This window comes from Oncorhynchus keta, chromosome 24 (assembly GCF_023373465.1).
Source record: "Oncorhynchus keta strain PuntledgeMale-10-30-2019 chromosome 24, Oket_V2, whole genome shotgun sequence".
NCBI lineage: Eukaryota > Metazoa > Chordata > Actinopteri > Salmoniformes > Salmonidae > Oncorhynchus > Oncorhynchus keta.
In genome coordinates this window covers 9,062,300-9,077,168 of record NC_068444.1, presented here as the reverse complement: position 1 = coordinate 9,077,168, position 14,869 = coordinate 9,062,300, and the positions used below count along the sequence as shown (strand labels likewise).

General features: G+C 46.3%; 1 protein-coding gene across 36 annotated transcripts in view; it reads left to right on the top strand.

The window, feature by feature from the left end:
- The window catches only part of LOC118402698 (uncharacterized), a 54,991-nt gene extending 41,443 nt beyond the window's left edge, over window positions 1-13,548 (top strand). For 5 of the 36 annotated variants that reach the window (XM_052477583.1, XM_052477595.1, XM_052477580.1 and 2 more), the window contains 9 exons: window positions 1,934-2,027; window positions 4,351-5,334; window positions 5,496-7,100; window positions 7,205-7,492; window positions 7,643-7,716; window positions 11,511-11,735; window positions 11,831-11,960; window positions 12,070-12,235; window positions 12,427-13,548. In XM_052477583.1, coding sequence (XP_052333543.1) covers window positions 1,934-2,027; window positions 4,351-5,334; window positions 5,496-7,100; window positions 7,205-7,492; window positions 7,643-7,716; window positions 11,511-11,735; window positions 11,831-11,960; window positions 12,070-12,235; window positions 12,427-12,713 — 3,853 coding nt within the window. In that variant the 3' untranslated portion in view covers window positions 12,714-13,548. The remainder of the gene's footprint in view (window positions 1-1,933; window positions 2,028-4,350; window positions 5,335-5,495; window positions 7,101-7,204; window positions 7,493-7,642; window positions 7,717-11,510; window positions 11,736-11,830; window positions 11,961-12,069; window positions 12,236-12,426) is intronic. The other 31 variants (XM_052477601.1, XM_052477611.1, XM_052477607.1 and 28 more) reach the window with 31 other exon arrangements.
- Window positions 13,549-14,869: the final 1,321 nt, after the last annotated feature.

Here is a 14,869-nt window from a genome sequence, read left to right as displayed (position 1 = left end):
CCTAACCCTAAAATAAGAATATTTTTTAAATAACCCGAGTTGGTGCTGAAATGGAGATAAAAAATGGATTTATTTAATTCATCCCTATTAATTCTGAACCTGTTCTCTCCATTATATTTTAGTCTGTGGACACAATTCTAACTAAAAGGTACACTGTATATTAAAGGGATGGCTTCAGGTAAATGTACTGAAACTCCACGAGAAAATCTGTTGGCCAGCAAGTGGGAGGGTTTTCAGAATGACATATGTTTGTTGTGTGTAGGTCGCTACACCCGTAGAGCGTTGGGTCCCTGCATGAGGTCAGTCTTAATATATATAAGATAATACCACCTACTGAGACGTGTGTAGGAAAGATGTACATTTAGCTAATTCTGAATCGGCCCCAAACATAACAGAACAAATAGTCTAGTCCGCGTGCACTAATGTGTGTGTAAAAATTAGGGGGGGTGACTAGGCCTAATTACGTTATTTTGTGAAGAAGCCTTTGACTCTTCTCCTGAACTGCCACTGTAGACCTACACTGCACAGCCATTGGTTAAAGCAGCAAAGTAAAAGGTTTTGATCAGCAAGAGCAGATCAGGCCGCCGCCCAGGGTTGGAAATTTTTTCCTGTAGTCCACAATCATCTCTTTGGCAGGAACTAATGGGTATCCATAATACATACAAGTGGTCAGAGACAGCGATCGGCGACGACCTCTTTGTAGACTGCTCTTTTACCTCTCAGGTTTTTATTAGTTTGACCTGTCCAAGACTGTCTCTGACTACATGGTTCTGGAGCAGCACAGACTGTAAGAGCATGTGGATATATGACTCGTCCCACACTCCTTTTAATGGCCATTTTAGCTGAACCGACAGAGGAAAGACATCAATTCTTTGCCACGTGTAGTTTTGGACACAATGGTTTAGCGTGGCTACAACGGTTTCCCACCTGACTTCCTGTTTTTAGACCAGTGGTTTGTAAGGGCGGCAGTACGAATGGGGAATGGCTATACAGACTTAAAACCAACCATCGGTTGGCGTGCCATCTGTTTTTAATGATCAGATTTGAAAACACATTCGCACACACTTAATGTCGAACGTCTGGATAAAGATTAGCAGACACTCAACTCGCCGTGAAATTAAACAAAATGGCTGTGTAGATTTTGAAGGATTTAACAAAGTACTGTGGCTGTGTCCCAAGTGGCAACCAATTCTCTAAATGGGGCACACAACTCATCTATTAAAAACACACTCACTAATACATTTAGCCCTAGCTAAGTCTGCTGTCACAACATCTTGAGCTGAATTTGTGGTTTCACTTGTGTTCTCTCCTAACCCCCCCCCCGAGCACCTTAGGATAAAGAGTGCATTCTAAACGGCACCCTATATAGTACACTACTTTTGTCCAGGGCCCTATGGCACCCTATTCCCTATGTAGTACACTACTTTAGACCAGAGCCTTACGGGACCTGGTCAAAAGTAGTGTACTACGTAGGGAATAGGGTGCCATAGGGCCCTGATCAAAAGTAGTGCACTAAATAGGGTGCCGTTTAGAATGCACTCTTTATCCTAAGGTGCTCGGGGGGGGGGTTAGGAGAGAACACAAAGTGAAACCACACATTCAGCTGAAGATGTTGTGACAGCAGACTTAGCTAGGGCTAAATGTATTAGTGAGTGTTTTTAATAGATGAGTTTGTGCCCCATTTATTGTCTTGTATTTTACCATGTATAAAATGGCTTTTTTTAAGAAACAATAAAACCCGCCAGCAGATCATTTGAACGTAAACCCAACTGCTATGTGTGTCCCATAGGGCTCATCAAAAGGAGTGGGCTATAAGGGGATAGGCACCCTAAATATGATTTTAAAACGAGTCATTTTTTTGTTGTCGTTGATTTTAGAATAACAAATGTATTATTTAAATCCTCTGGGGTTTAACTGCTGTCTCCTCCAACAGGATGGATGTGCTAGCTGCAGTAGGACTGACTGGAGACACTAGACAACAGAGGAGCTCTGTGGTCTCGTCTCCACTAAAGACCTGTACGGTAATGGTATGTAAACACACACACCTACACTCATCTGAATGGATACTGTGCATGTGGACAGGTAACTTTTACTAGCTAACATTGTTTTCCTGAAGAAAGTTAAACATGAAGGTGAAATATGGTTTAATGTTAATGAATCTGTTAAGGCACTCAAAGAATTCAGACCCCCATATTTTATGTTACAGCCTCATTTTTTCCTCATCAATCTACACACAATACCCCATAATGGCAAAGCGATAACAGGTTTTTGGCAATTTCTGAAAATGTTTTTTGCTTATTTGCATAAGTATTCAGACCCTTCGCTATGAGACTGTTAAATTCAATTGATTGGACATGATTTGGAATTGCACACACCTGTAAGGTACCGTAATTGACAGTGCATGTCAGAGCAAAAACCAAGCTATGAGGTCCAAGGAATTGTCTGCAGAACTCCGAGAGGATTGTGTTGGCACAGATCTGGGGGTGCGTGCGTCAGGAAGTCCAGGATGCAGTTGCAGAGGGAGGTGTTTAGTACCTGGATCCTTAGCATAGTGATGAGCTTTGAGGGTACTGTGGTATTGAATATTGAGCTGTTGTCAATGAATAGCATTCTCACATAGGTGTTGCTTTTGTCCAGGTGGGAAAGGGCAGTGGGAGTGCAATAGAGATTGCATCATCTGTGGATCTGTTTGGGCGGTATGCAAATTGGAGTGGATCTAGGGTTTCTGGGAAAATGGTGTTGATGTGAGCCATTATCAACCTTTCAAAGCACTTCATGGATACGGATGTGAGTGCTTCGTGTCTGTAGTCATTTAGGCAGGTTACCTTTGTTCTTGGGCACAGGGACTATGGTGGTCTGCTTGAAACATGTTGGTATTACAGACCCAATCAGGGACATGTTGAAAATGTCAGTGAAGACACCTGCCAGTTGGTCAGCACACATCCTGGTAATCTGTCTGGCCATGCAGCCTTGTGAATGTTGACCTGTTTAAAGGTCTTACCAACGTTGGCTACGGAGAGCGTGATCAGTCATCTGGAACAGCTGATGGTCTCATGCATGCCTCAGTGTTGCTTGCCTTGATGCAGGTATAGAAGTGATTTAGATCGTCTGGTTGGCTCGTGGCACTGGGCAACTCGCAGCTGTGCTTAACTTTGTAGTCTGTAATAGTTTGCAAGCCCTGCCACAAGACGAGCGTCGGAGCCGGTGTAGTATGATTCAATCTTAGCCCTATATTGACGCTTTGCCTGTTTGATGGTTCGTTGTAGGGCATAGCAGGATTTCTTGTAAGCTTCCCGGGTTAGAGTCCCACACCTTGAAAGCTCTACCCTTTAGGTCAGTGCGAGTGTTTGTTTCCTGTAACCCATGGCTTCTGGCTGGGGTATGTACGTACGTAAATGTGACATTTTAAGGGTTTCTTTTTCATTTGTATTTTTTTTGTGTGTGTATGGAGAGAAATGTTATCATTTAAAATAAATCTGAATATTTTCCGAATTGGGGGGGGGGTGGTGTAATCCTCTATCCACGTTTGGCCAACCACTTACAATAATGGAATGTATTGGGCGTGCATTATGAATTGTATCTTAGTGTGCAGATGTCCGTTTTGTTTGGGCCCGCAATCTCACACACGGCTTGATACAGACTTATGGAGCATGAAATGCCTGTTCCCATGGCTTGTTTTCTTAGTTTAATATTTAAAACCTATTACCTTTTTAATGAGCCCACCTCAGAAAACAATTAACGTTTTGTGAAGGCATGTTGTACACAGAGCAGTTCAAGACGGTAGTTTCTCTCCTCTCGCCTTCCTCACTCCTTTGGCTTGTCAATTTGAAGCATGCTATTTATACAGATGATAGATGTTGAGTCCTGTTTTCAATTAACAACGCCATGGCTGAGTCCTGTTTTCAATTAACAACGCCATGGCTGAGTCCTGTTTTCAATTAACAACGTGGGTTAACTATTGCTTTTTTTAATCCTTTTACTTTAAAATGTGTTTTTTGTTTCTTGGCTTAACAATAGATGACATGATTCCTGATTATGAGGAATGACTTTGAAGTTGAAACATGAAACGGAAGTGATTTTATCGAGCATGAGGGAGGGGAGGATGAGGGAGGGGAGGATGAGGGAGGGGAGGATGAGGGAGGGGAGGATGAGGGAGGGGAGGATGAGGGAGGGGAGGATGAGGGAGGGAGAAGGGAAGAAATGGAGACTCCCGTAATCAATCAGAAACAGGAGGGTGGTGTCAGAGGTGATTGGAGGGAGCGCTACCTCTGCCTAGAGGGAGGATGTTATGGGGAGAGGAGGCCTTGTCTGGGGACTGGTCCCTTCAGATACCTGTCCTCTCTGGTCCAGCAGGCTGATGGGTGTACTGTGGAGCCTAACACGAGCCCAGGTGTCCTGTCAGGTCTCTCTTCTGACGGCTGCAGCAGGAGACTGTACAAGGCCGGAGCCTGTTACAGTGGCCCTGCAGAGACTTCATTAGGTGCTGTTGTATCCCACCTGCAGAGAGGAGACGAAGGAGGAATAGACGGAGGAACAAAGGAAGGAACGCACCACGCACACTTCCCGCTGGCCAGCAGCAGCTCAACATGCACACAGATCTCTCGGTTTGACAAACACACTGCCTCTCTGTCCCAGACCGAACACACAGCCTCCCGGCTGGACAGGGACAGACACAGACGCAGCCAGGCGGTACGCGGCCTACCGCTAGCAGCATTGGAGGCCCAGTTCAGTCGTTGCATCATGAATTCATCCAAGACCACGGTGGAGGGCTACGGAGACTATTACAAGGAGGCTAGGAGGGAGGAGGTTGAGAAGGTTAGCAGGGTGTCTAGGGGTGAGGAGACCCAGGCTGAGGCTAGGAGGGAGGAGGAGGTTGAGCAGGTTAGCAGGGTGTCTAGGGGTGAGGAGACCCAGGCTGGGGCTAGGAGGGAGGAGGAGGTTGAGCAGGTTAGCAGGGTGTCTAGGGGTGAGGAGACCCAGGCTGGGGCTAGGAGGGAGGAGGAGGTTGAGCAGGTTAGCAGGGTGTCTAGGGGTGAGGAGACCCAGGCTGAGGCTAGGAGGGAGGAGGAGGTTGAGCAGGTTAGCAGGGTGTCTAGGGGTGCGGAGACCCAGGCTGGGGCTAGGAGGGAGGAGGAGGTTGAGCAGGTTAGCAGGGTGTCTAGGGGTGAGGAGACTCAGGCTGGGGCTAGGAGGGAGGAGGAGGTTGAGCAGGTTAGCAGGGTGTCTAGGGGTGAGGAGACCCAGGCTGGGGCTAGGAGGGAGGAGGAGGTTGAGCAGGTTAGCAGGGTGTTTAGGGGTGAGGAGGCCCAGGCTGGGGCTAGGAGGGAGGAGGAGGTTAGCAGGGTGTCTAGGGGTGAGGAGACCCAGGCTGAGGAGGGCCAGTTGAGCTAGCAGGGTGTCTGGGCTGGAGGTGCTCTGGTGGGGCTAGGAGGGAGGAGGATCCCAGGGTGTTTAGGGGTGAGGAGGCCCAGGCTGGGGCTAGGAGGGAGGAGGAGGTTAGCAGGGTGTCTAGGGGTGAGGAGACCCAGGATGAGAGCCAGTTCTCTGCTTCTGGGCTGGGTGCTCTGGTTAGCAGAGTATCCCAGATCTCTGGGCTTGGGGGGAAGCGTGAGCTAGACTCTCTGGGGGAAGAGGGCTCTATCTCTGGGATGGGTTCTGTGGTCAGCAGTGAGGTCTCTATCTCTGGGATGGGTTCTGTGGTCAGCAGTGAGGTCTCTATCTCTGGGATGGGTTCTGTGGTCAGCAGTGAGGTCTCTATCTCTGGGATTGGTTCTGTGGTCAGCAGTGAGGTCTCGGTGAGGTTCCCGGACACGTGGCGTCTCCTCCACAGCTCCCTCCCGAGAGTCCTGCAGCAGTTCTGGGACAGTACAGGAATTCGGCTGCCTGGAGATGGGGGAATAGCTGGGAGTCTGCAACCTGGAGCTGTGGGAGGAGCCTGCTCCAGTTGGCCCAGTCAGGTTGTCTCAATGGTGAGGGAGAGTCTGGTGCTGTCAGTGGTCAAAGACAGCCAGGTCTTCTCATTGGTCAGAGAGAGTCACATGTTCTCCTGTGTTAAAGACAGTCGGGTGTTCTCTATAGTCAGTGAGCTGCCATTGGTGCAACAGATGAGCACTGAGCTAACTAATTACTTCAGGAGCATTCCCACTGAGCTAACTCATGACTTCAGGAGCATTCCCACTGAGCTAACTCATGACTTCAGGAGCATTCCCATTGAGCTAACTCATGACTTCAGGAGCATTCCCATTGAGCTAACTCATGACTTCAGGAGCATTCCCATTGAGCTAACTCATGACTTCAGGAGCATTCCCATTGAGCTAACTCATGACTTCAGGAGCATTCCCATTGAGCTAACTCATGACTTCAGGAGCATTCCCATTGAGCTAACTCGTGACTTCAGGAGCATTCCCATTGAGCTAACTCATGACTTGAGCATTCCCATTGAGCTAACTCGTGACTTCAGGAGCATTCCCATTGAGCTAACTCATGACTTCAGGAGCATTCCCATTGAGCTAACTCATGACTTCAGGAGCATTCCCATTGAGCTAACTCATGACTTCAGGAGCATTCCCATTGAGCTAACTCGTGACTTCAGGAGCATTCCCATTGAGCTAACTCGTGACTTCAGGAGCATTCCCATTGAGCTAAATCATGATCTTCAGCAAGTGGAGTCAACTGGAATACAGCAGAGAGCTGCACCAAAAATGAACCTCTCCCTTCTTACAACCCAGAATACTGTCTTCAGCCCAGCACCAAGCCTGTACCCAGCCCAGAATGCCACTGAGTTCCCACATAGAGAGAACACTGGTAAAGAAGTGGATTGGAGAACAGGGGAACAGAATCCCATCCGAGAACTGGAGTGGACTCCGGAAGGCAGACAGGAGGCTCCATCTACGTCAGAGGTACAGATTACAACCAAGGAGGAGCTGTGGTCACCAGAGGACCAGATCAAGATGGCGGAGGACCCACAGTGTGTCACCGATGGCAGCAAACCACAGTCCCCTCCAGAGCAGGGGGACAACGCCAGGTCTGCAGGTCCAGAGAAGAGCTCTGTTCCTGGGCAGGCGAAGCAGTGGACTGAGGGTGTCCAGGTATATTACCAGGTGTGTTTTTAGTCATTCATATTAGGAAATGTACAAAGTGAATCTAAATGATTCAGCCTTCCTATGTTGCTTTATTAAAGTAAATCAAATAATTTTTCTTTCAGAGACTGGTGGAGTTCCCAGGGGCTCTGGTTCAACTCCAGTCCCTTCCCGTGTTCACCCTGCTGGGCTGTCTCCAGTCTGTTGTCCCCTCTGTCTTCACTTCGCAGAGACTCGTGGCTCTCTACTGGCTGGGCGTGGCCAACTGCAGCCAGCCCCGCCCACACCCTTCTGTCGTCCTCTTATTTGAGTCCTGCCTTTACGCCCTGACCTTTGACCCTGACATGTCTGATCAGACCACGCCTCTGACAGTGTTCCACCACCTCCCCCTGCTGCAGATCAAGGAGATCCAGGTAGGTATTTTTTTTATTTAAAAAATGTAAAACAATTAAAATATTTGATTATTCTAACAATTTACCTATTTTCTTTGTTATTTTTATCCTCGTCTTTATCGTCAGTAGTAATACGATTATCATCATTTTTCTGTCTAAATATCCATCTAGGTGGGTTTTGGCGGTCAGAGTCTTCGTCTCACAGCCTCCACTAAGGAGAGTGTCCTGACCCTCTACACCCACAGGTAAAGGAGAGGACCACTGTGCTCAGGTCTTATCCTCTAGCCTAGTGGAAACCAAAGGAGAGGACCACTGTGCTCAGGTCTTATCCTCTAGCCTAGTGGAAACCAAAGGAGAGGACCACTGTGCTCAGGTCTTATCCTCTAGCCTAGTGGAAACCAAAGAGGACCACTGTGCTCAGGTCTTATCCTCTAGCCTAGTGGAAACCAAAGGAGAGGACCACTGTGCTCAGGTCTTATCCTCTAGCCTAGTGGAAACCAAAGGAGAGGACCACTGTGCTCAGGTCTTATCCTCTAGCCTAGTGGAAACAAATGGAGAGGACCACTGTGCTCAGGTCTTGTCCTCTAGCCTAGTGGAAACAAAAGGAGAGGACCACTGTGCTCAGGTCTTATCCTCTAGCCTAGTGGAAACAAAAGGAGAGGACCACTGTGCTCAGGTCTTATCCTCTAGCCTAGTGGAAACAAAAGGAGAGGACCACTGTGCTCAGGTCTTAACAAAGAGGACCGCTGTGCTCAGGTCTTATCCTCTAGCCTAGTGGAAACAGGTCTTATCCTCTAGCCTAGTGGAAACAAAAGGAGAGGACCACTGTGCTCAGGTCTTATCCTCTAGCCCAGTCTGTGCTCAGGTCTTATCCTCTAGCCTAGTGGAAAGAAAAGGAGAGGACCACTGTGCTCAGGTCTTATCCTCTAGCCTAGTGGAAACCAAAGGAGAGGACCACTGTGCTCAGGTCTTATCCTCTAGCCTAGTGGAAGGTAAAGGAGAGGACCACTGTGCTCAGGTCTTATCCTCTAGCCTAGTGGAAACAAAAGTGTGCTTGGAGCCATCAGTTGGTCACGATCAATTGCAAATCAGTCTCACTTTAATTTTTATTTTATTTTTTAAAGTAGGTTAGCACTTCAATAGAAGTAGGTTAATGTCTTTGTGTGGTCTACTAAGATGCAGGTTTGAATTTATTGTCCTGAATCTTGTCCTGGAGGCAGCTCTGCACAGCATGGTCACTATCTGCCACAGCCACAAAGTTGTGGTTTGATTGTCAACCCTGCCTTAACCACACTGCTAACCCTAATGCCTAACCCTTACTTTAAAGTGGAACTGACAGCGTTTTAGCAACATGAAATCTTATTGAAATCTGTTCATATACACCACAGGAGGCTAATTGAGGATGGGCTCGCGGTAATGAGTGGAGCAGAATCACTGGAATGGTATCAAATTCATCAGTTTCCAGGTGTTTGATGCCATTCCATCTGCTCCGTTCCGGACATTATTATGAGCTGTGCTCCCCTCAGCAGCCTCCACTGATATACTCCCTCAGGGAGAATGTCACTTATTTTATTTACATTTTCTAACAATGGACGTTTAGACAATTAATAGACACTGCAGTAAGTAAAACGTAATAAAAACATTGGTCTTGTCCAAGTTCCGGAGTCGATGTAGACCAGTGCGCCATAGCCAATCAGCGCTACACTAGGCCTATATGCAAATAAGGCGTTTGCCACACGGCCCTGCCATCACTCACTTTGAACTGGTCTATGGGTATACAGACAGACAGGCGGTCAGTCACTCACTTTGAACTGGTCTATGGGTATACAGACAGACAGGCGGTCAGTCACTCACTTTGAACTGGTCTGTGGGTATACAGACAGACAGTCGGTCAGTCGCTCACTTTGAACTGGTCTATGGGTATACAGACACAGGCGGTCAGTCACTCACTTTGAACTGGTCTATGGGTATACAGACACAGGTGGTCAGTCACTCACTTTGAACTGGTCTATGGGTATACAGACAGACAGGCGGTCAGTCACTCACTTTGAACTGGTCTGTGGGTATACAGACACAGGCGGTCAGTCACTCACTTTGAACTGGTCTATGGGTATACAGACACAGGTGGTCAGTCACTCACTTTGAACTGGTCTATGGGTATACAGACACAGTCAGTCACAGGTCTATGGGTCAGTCACTCACTTTGAACTGGTCTATGGGTATACAGACACAGGCGGTCAGTCACTCACTTTGAACTGGTCATGGGTATGGTCAGTCACTCACTTTGAACTGGTCTGGTCACTTTGAACTGGTCTGTGGGTATACAGACACAGGCGGTCAGTCACTCACTTTGAACTGGTCTATGGGTATACAGACACAGGTGGTCAGTCACTCACTTTGAACTGGTCTATGGGTATACAGACAGACAGACAGTCGGTCAGTCACTCACTCATCCAATGACATGACATTCTCCCAGCAGCTAGCTAGCTGAGGTTGGGCTCTGTTTTGTTTTTGCTTGTTAAATAAATGGCTAGCTACATAAATAGATACGCCCAGGGGTGTCAAATCTCAATATTGAAAAAAAATACTACAACAAATTCCTATAATTCCTAAATTCCTATTTGTTTTTTACAACAAAAAAACTGCCACCCTTTCTATCCATTGTTTTATTAGAAAAATATGGCCCTTATACTTAAGTATGTGGATACCTGCTCGTCGTTCTTATGCTGACGGTGCTTCCAGAGGCAGTTTGGAACTCTGTAGCGAGTAGTCAGCCCAGGCTACTGCTGTATGGTGCACTCAAAATGTATTGAGTAGTCAGCCCAGGCTACTGCTGTATGGTGCACTCAAAATGTATTGAGTAGTCAGCCCAGGCTATTGCTGTATGGTGCACTCAAAATGTATTGAGTAGTCAGCCTTGGCTTCTGCTCGACTGCTCTAATAGGACTACGTGTTTGTCCTTTGCATGGTGTTTTGATTGCCGGTTCTGTTCTGTTTATTCATTGTCGAGCTTTAAAAACCAATATTAATATAAGCCTAGATAGGACTGTGGTATACTGTATGGCTGTACACTTCCCCTCCACTGCACGCCGTAAACGGGACACACGAAATCAGCGCAAGTTGAATTGTGTACAGCTGCAGTGATCGGTAAGCTGCTCTTATAGCTGATGCTTAAAGTTAGTGAGGGAGCTACATGTCTCCAACTTCAGTGATTTTTGCAATTCGTTACAATCATTGGCAGCAGAGAACTGGAAGGAAAGGCGGCCAAAGTAAGTGTTGGCTTTGGGGATGACCAGTGAGATTCTTTTTTTTTTCTCACCTTTATTTAACCAGGTAGGCCAGTTGAGAACAAGTTCTCATTTACAACTGCAACCTAGCCAAGTTGATAAACTAGGCAAGTCAGTGAAAAACAAATTCTTATTTGGAAAGACGGCTTACCCCGGCCAAACCCTGACTTGGACGACACTGGGCCAATGGTGCGCCGCCCTATGGGTCTCCCAATCATGGCAGTTTGTGATACAGCCTGGAATCGAACCAGGGTCTGTAGTGACTCCTCTAGCACTGAGATGCAAGTGCCTTAGACTGCTGCGCCACTTGGGAGCCAATGCCTTACTGTACGTCATGGGATTTATTTGTCAAATAGAAACTATTTTTAAAACCTATAAAGTTGGTTTTGAAACAATACTGGGAATCTTATATTTTCACTTACGATTGTCTGTTTTGTTTCATATCTGCGTAGTAAAAACGCTGTCAGTTCCACTTAGATTTGATTTAAATTAAGACTAAAGAGCAACATTTTTGTTCTCGTGAATTGTTGGCCGATTTTTTTAAAATATTTTTTTTATTTTTTATTTTATTTTATTTTTTATTTTTTATTTTATTTTTTATTTTTTTTGACTTTGCAGCTGGCTTATCGAGCAGAAATCGCTCAGTTCTGCCTCCAGGACAAGATTCATGACGACAAACGGCAGCCTGTTACTGAGGCATGTTGCTTGAATAATATAAATACATTTGATCAAATCTTCAATTACCTCCACAGCCAGACCCTCACCCAGGCCCTCACCCAGAACCTGCTAGGTGTGTTGTCCCCTGGGGACCAGCGAGTGGCTCACCACCCCTTCCTGAAGGAGGATCTGATGGCGCTGTCTCTGGACTGGAAGGCCCAGGTACCTGACCTGCTGTTGGATGCTGGGCTCAGGTTGTCTGGTCACTTCCACAAGACCCTAGCTGACCTGGTGTATATTCTACACGGCAACATGGACAGGTAGCAGGATTCTAGTATTTGTTGGTCTTAAAGCTCATAACACAAAATAACTGAAGACAGACAAAACAATTTAGTTTTATTTTACATCTTTTTAGAGAGAAGCCTTGTCTGGGAGAGGTCAGACTGCTGCTCTACACTACCGTTGGTGTGACAACGACCCCTGACCCCAGACCTGACCCCTGGGCCCAGCTCTTCCTCACAGAGACACACCTGGGATTGGTGCAGGTAACTATGTTTTAATATGTATTTATTCATTTATGCAGGAAGATGCCGTGCACTCACTCTCACTGTGACATTTTGTCAGATTCATCCATCCCTTCCTTCCTTCATGCAGGAGAATGCAGTGTTCCACCCTGCTCCGCGCCACCTCCCCCTGCTGTCCCGACAAGCACAGTTCCAGGGGGTGTCCCTTCGGTGCCGCTCTGACATCCGCTGTTTGATGGTCGGAGATTGGGCTGGGAGCTCCCCCGCTGTGGGGGGAGATGGAGCTGGTGATGAAGGTATTTGTTTATTTATTTTTTGGTCAATAACAAAAAAAATCAACCACATGTTGATGCAGTCCATTTAAACTTGAGGAAAAAACTAGAAATGTGTTAGTTTTTACCAATTTAAAATATTTAGAGCATAAATAGTGTGCAACTTTTTTAAAATTTTGAACACAAAGTTTAGCGTATTTCGATTGTTGTCGTAGGCGGGGCAATTAGACTGGACATCATCCTGTCTCGGAACCGGAGGACCAGGGGAGAGAGGTGGGACAGGCCTAGAGAACAGCCTGGAAGAAGTGCTGCTGCTGTGAGGACGGTAGGAAGGGTGGCTGAAGCTGCTATCCTGTATGCTGACTCTAATTCATGTCCTTCGCCGCATCAGCAGGCTGAAGTGTGGAAATTAAATTTCAGCTGCTCGTCGGAGGCCGCCTGTCTGATTAATCACTTGTCAAACGTCTCAATGGTCACTGGTCAAGGACTGGACAGACCGTAATGGAACTAGAGCTTAGACAGCACCGGACTGGACAGAAGAACTGGTACCTAACCCTCATTGAGAGGAAGTCGAGGTGGCAGTACAGTCCATCTCAAAACAACAAAGATGGAGAATGTTTCTACTTTGGCACAACTAAAGGGCACTTTCCCCAAACACTGACTAAGATGAGTCCATGGACTTATAAAGGCTTAAAAGACAATCTCCTTGTACTTGAACTTTCATCTAGGACTCGGGTGAATCTGTGTCCAGGAAACAGGCCCATAGAGTACATGAATATATATGAATGTGTTTTGTTGTTCAATGTTTCCATGCACTGATTTCTATGAAATATTCATATCCCATTTTCCACATCTTTCTGAAGTGCACTTTATTTTTTGGTCTGCTGTTTTCCATGTTGTGGTGGGTGTTTTTTCATTCACTGTTCCTGTTTACACTGTCGAAGGACCCCAGGACACTTCATTAGAGAGAATATAGGCCATTCTTTTTAAGGATAAACATGCAAAGGGAACAAATAATTGCAGGGTATGCCATTTTTTAAGCATATTTGCACGTCTGACCACACAAAAGACATGTGTTATACCTCAAATATTTGTCATGTTTGTGTTTTATGGACATATGTAAACATTTTTTTCTTTAAATTACTTTATGCCGAATAATATTATGCAATCTAATTAATTATATTTGTGGAATATTTGAATTACTTGGTAGTTTCAGACACTTGTGTGTTTAAAAATATGTGTGTTTAAAATGGTCATGTTTACGATGCTGCAGGTGGAAAAGCAGGTGGAAAAGATGTTTGTTTAGGTTTGTCAAGCATTAAAAGTTATACAACTTCTCTTAGTCTGTCAGTCAATCGTTTATAGTAGACTAGTCAATGGTTTATGGTAGACTAGTCAATGGTTTATGGTAGACTAGTCAATGGTTTATGGTAGACTAGTCAATGGTTTATGGTAGACTAGTCAATGGTTTATGGCAGACTAGTCAATGGTTTATGGCAGACTAGTCAATGGTTTATGGTGGACTAGTCAATGGTTTATGGTGGACTAGTCAATGGTTTATGGTGGACTAGTCAATGGTTTATGGTGGACTAGTCAATGGTTTATGGTGGACTAGTCAATGGTTTATGGTGGACTAGTCAATGGTTTATGGTGGACTAGTCAATGGTTTATGGTGGACTAGTCAATGGTTTATGGTGGACTAGTCAATGGTTTATGGTAGACTAGTCAATGGTTTATGGTAGACTAGTCAATGGTTTATGGTAGACTAGTCAATGGTTTATGGTAGACTAGTCAATGGTTTATGGTAGACTAGTCAATGGTTTATGGTGGACTAGTCAATGGTTTATGATGGACTAGTCAATGGTTTATGGTGGACTAGTCAATGGTTTATGGTAGACTAGTCAATGGTTTATGGTAGACTAGTCAATGGTTTATGGTGGACTAGTCAATGGTTTATCTGCTCATTCTTTGTATCTGTCTCTATGGTTAAAGATCAGAATTGGGCAGCCTATGTGGTAACTCTGTCAGTAGCCTCCTTGTCCCTTACGACCCAGCCTCTCCAGTCGGAAGGAACTAGGTTAAATCTGTATTATACTCTCGGCTCAATGCCGCGCTCCCTTCCCCTCTCGGCTCAACGCCGCGCTCCCTTCCCCTCTCGGCTCAACGCCGCGCTCCCTTCCCCTCTCGGCTCAATGCCGCGCTCCCTTCCCCTCTCGGCTCAATGCCGCGCTCCCTTCCCCTCTCGGCTCAATGCCGCGCTCCCTTCCCCTCTCGGCTCAACGCCGCGCTCCCTTCCCCTCTCGGCTCAACGCCGCGCTCCCTTCCCCTCTCGGCTCAACGCCGCGCTCCCTTCCCCTCTCGGCTCAACGCCGCGCTCCCTGATTCAGAGGGGTTGGGTTAAATGCGGAAGACACAAGGTCCAGGTGAACATCGAACTCATATTGAAGCCATCCTTTACCTCCTATTGATCCCATCCCAGGAAATTAGCACACAGGAAACCGCTCACCCAGAGGCAGCACTCCTAGTGGCCGGAGACTTTAATGCAGGGAAACTTAAATCAGTTCTACCAAATTTCTATCAACATGTTAAATGTGCAACCAGAGGGAAAACAATTCTAGATCATCTGTACTCCACACACAGACTGGTACAAAACTCTCT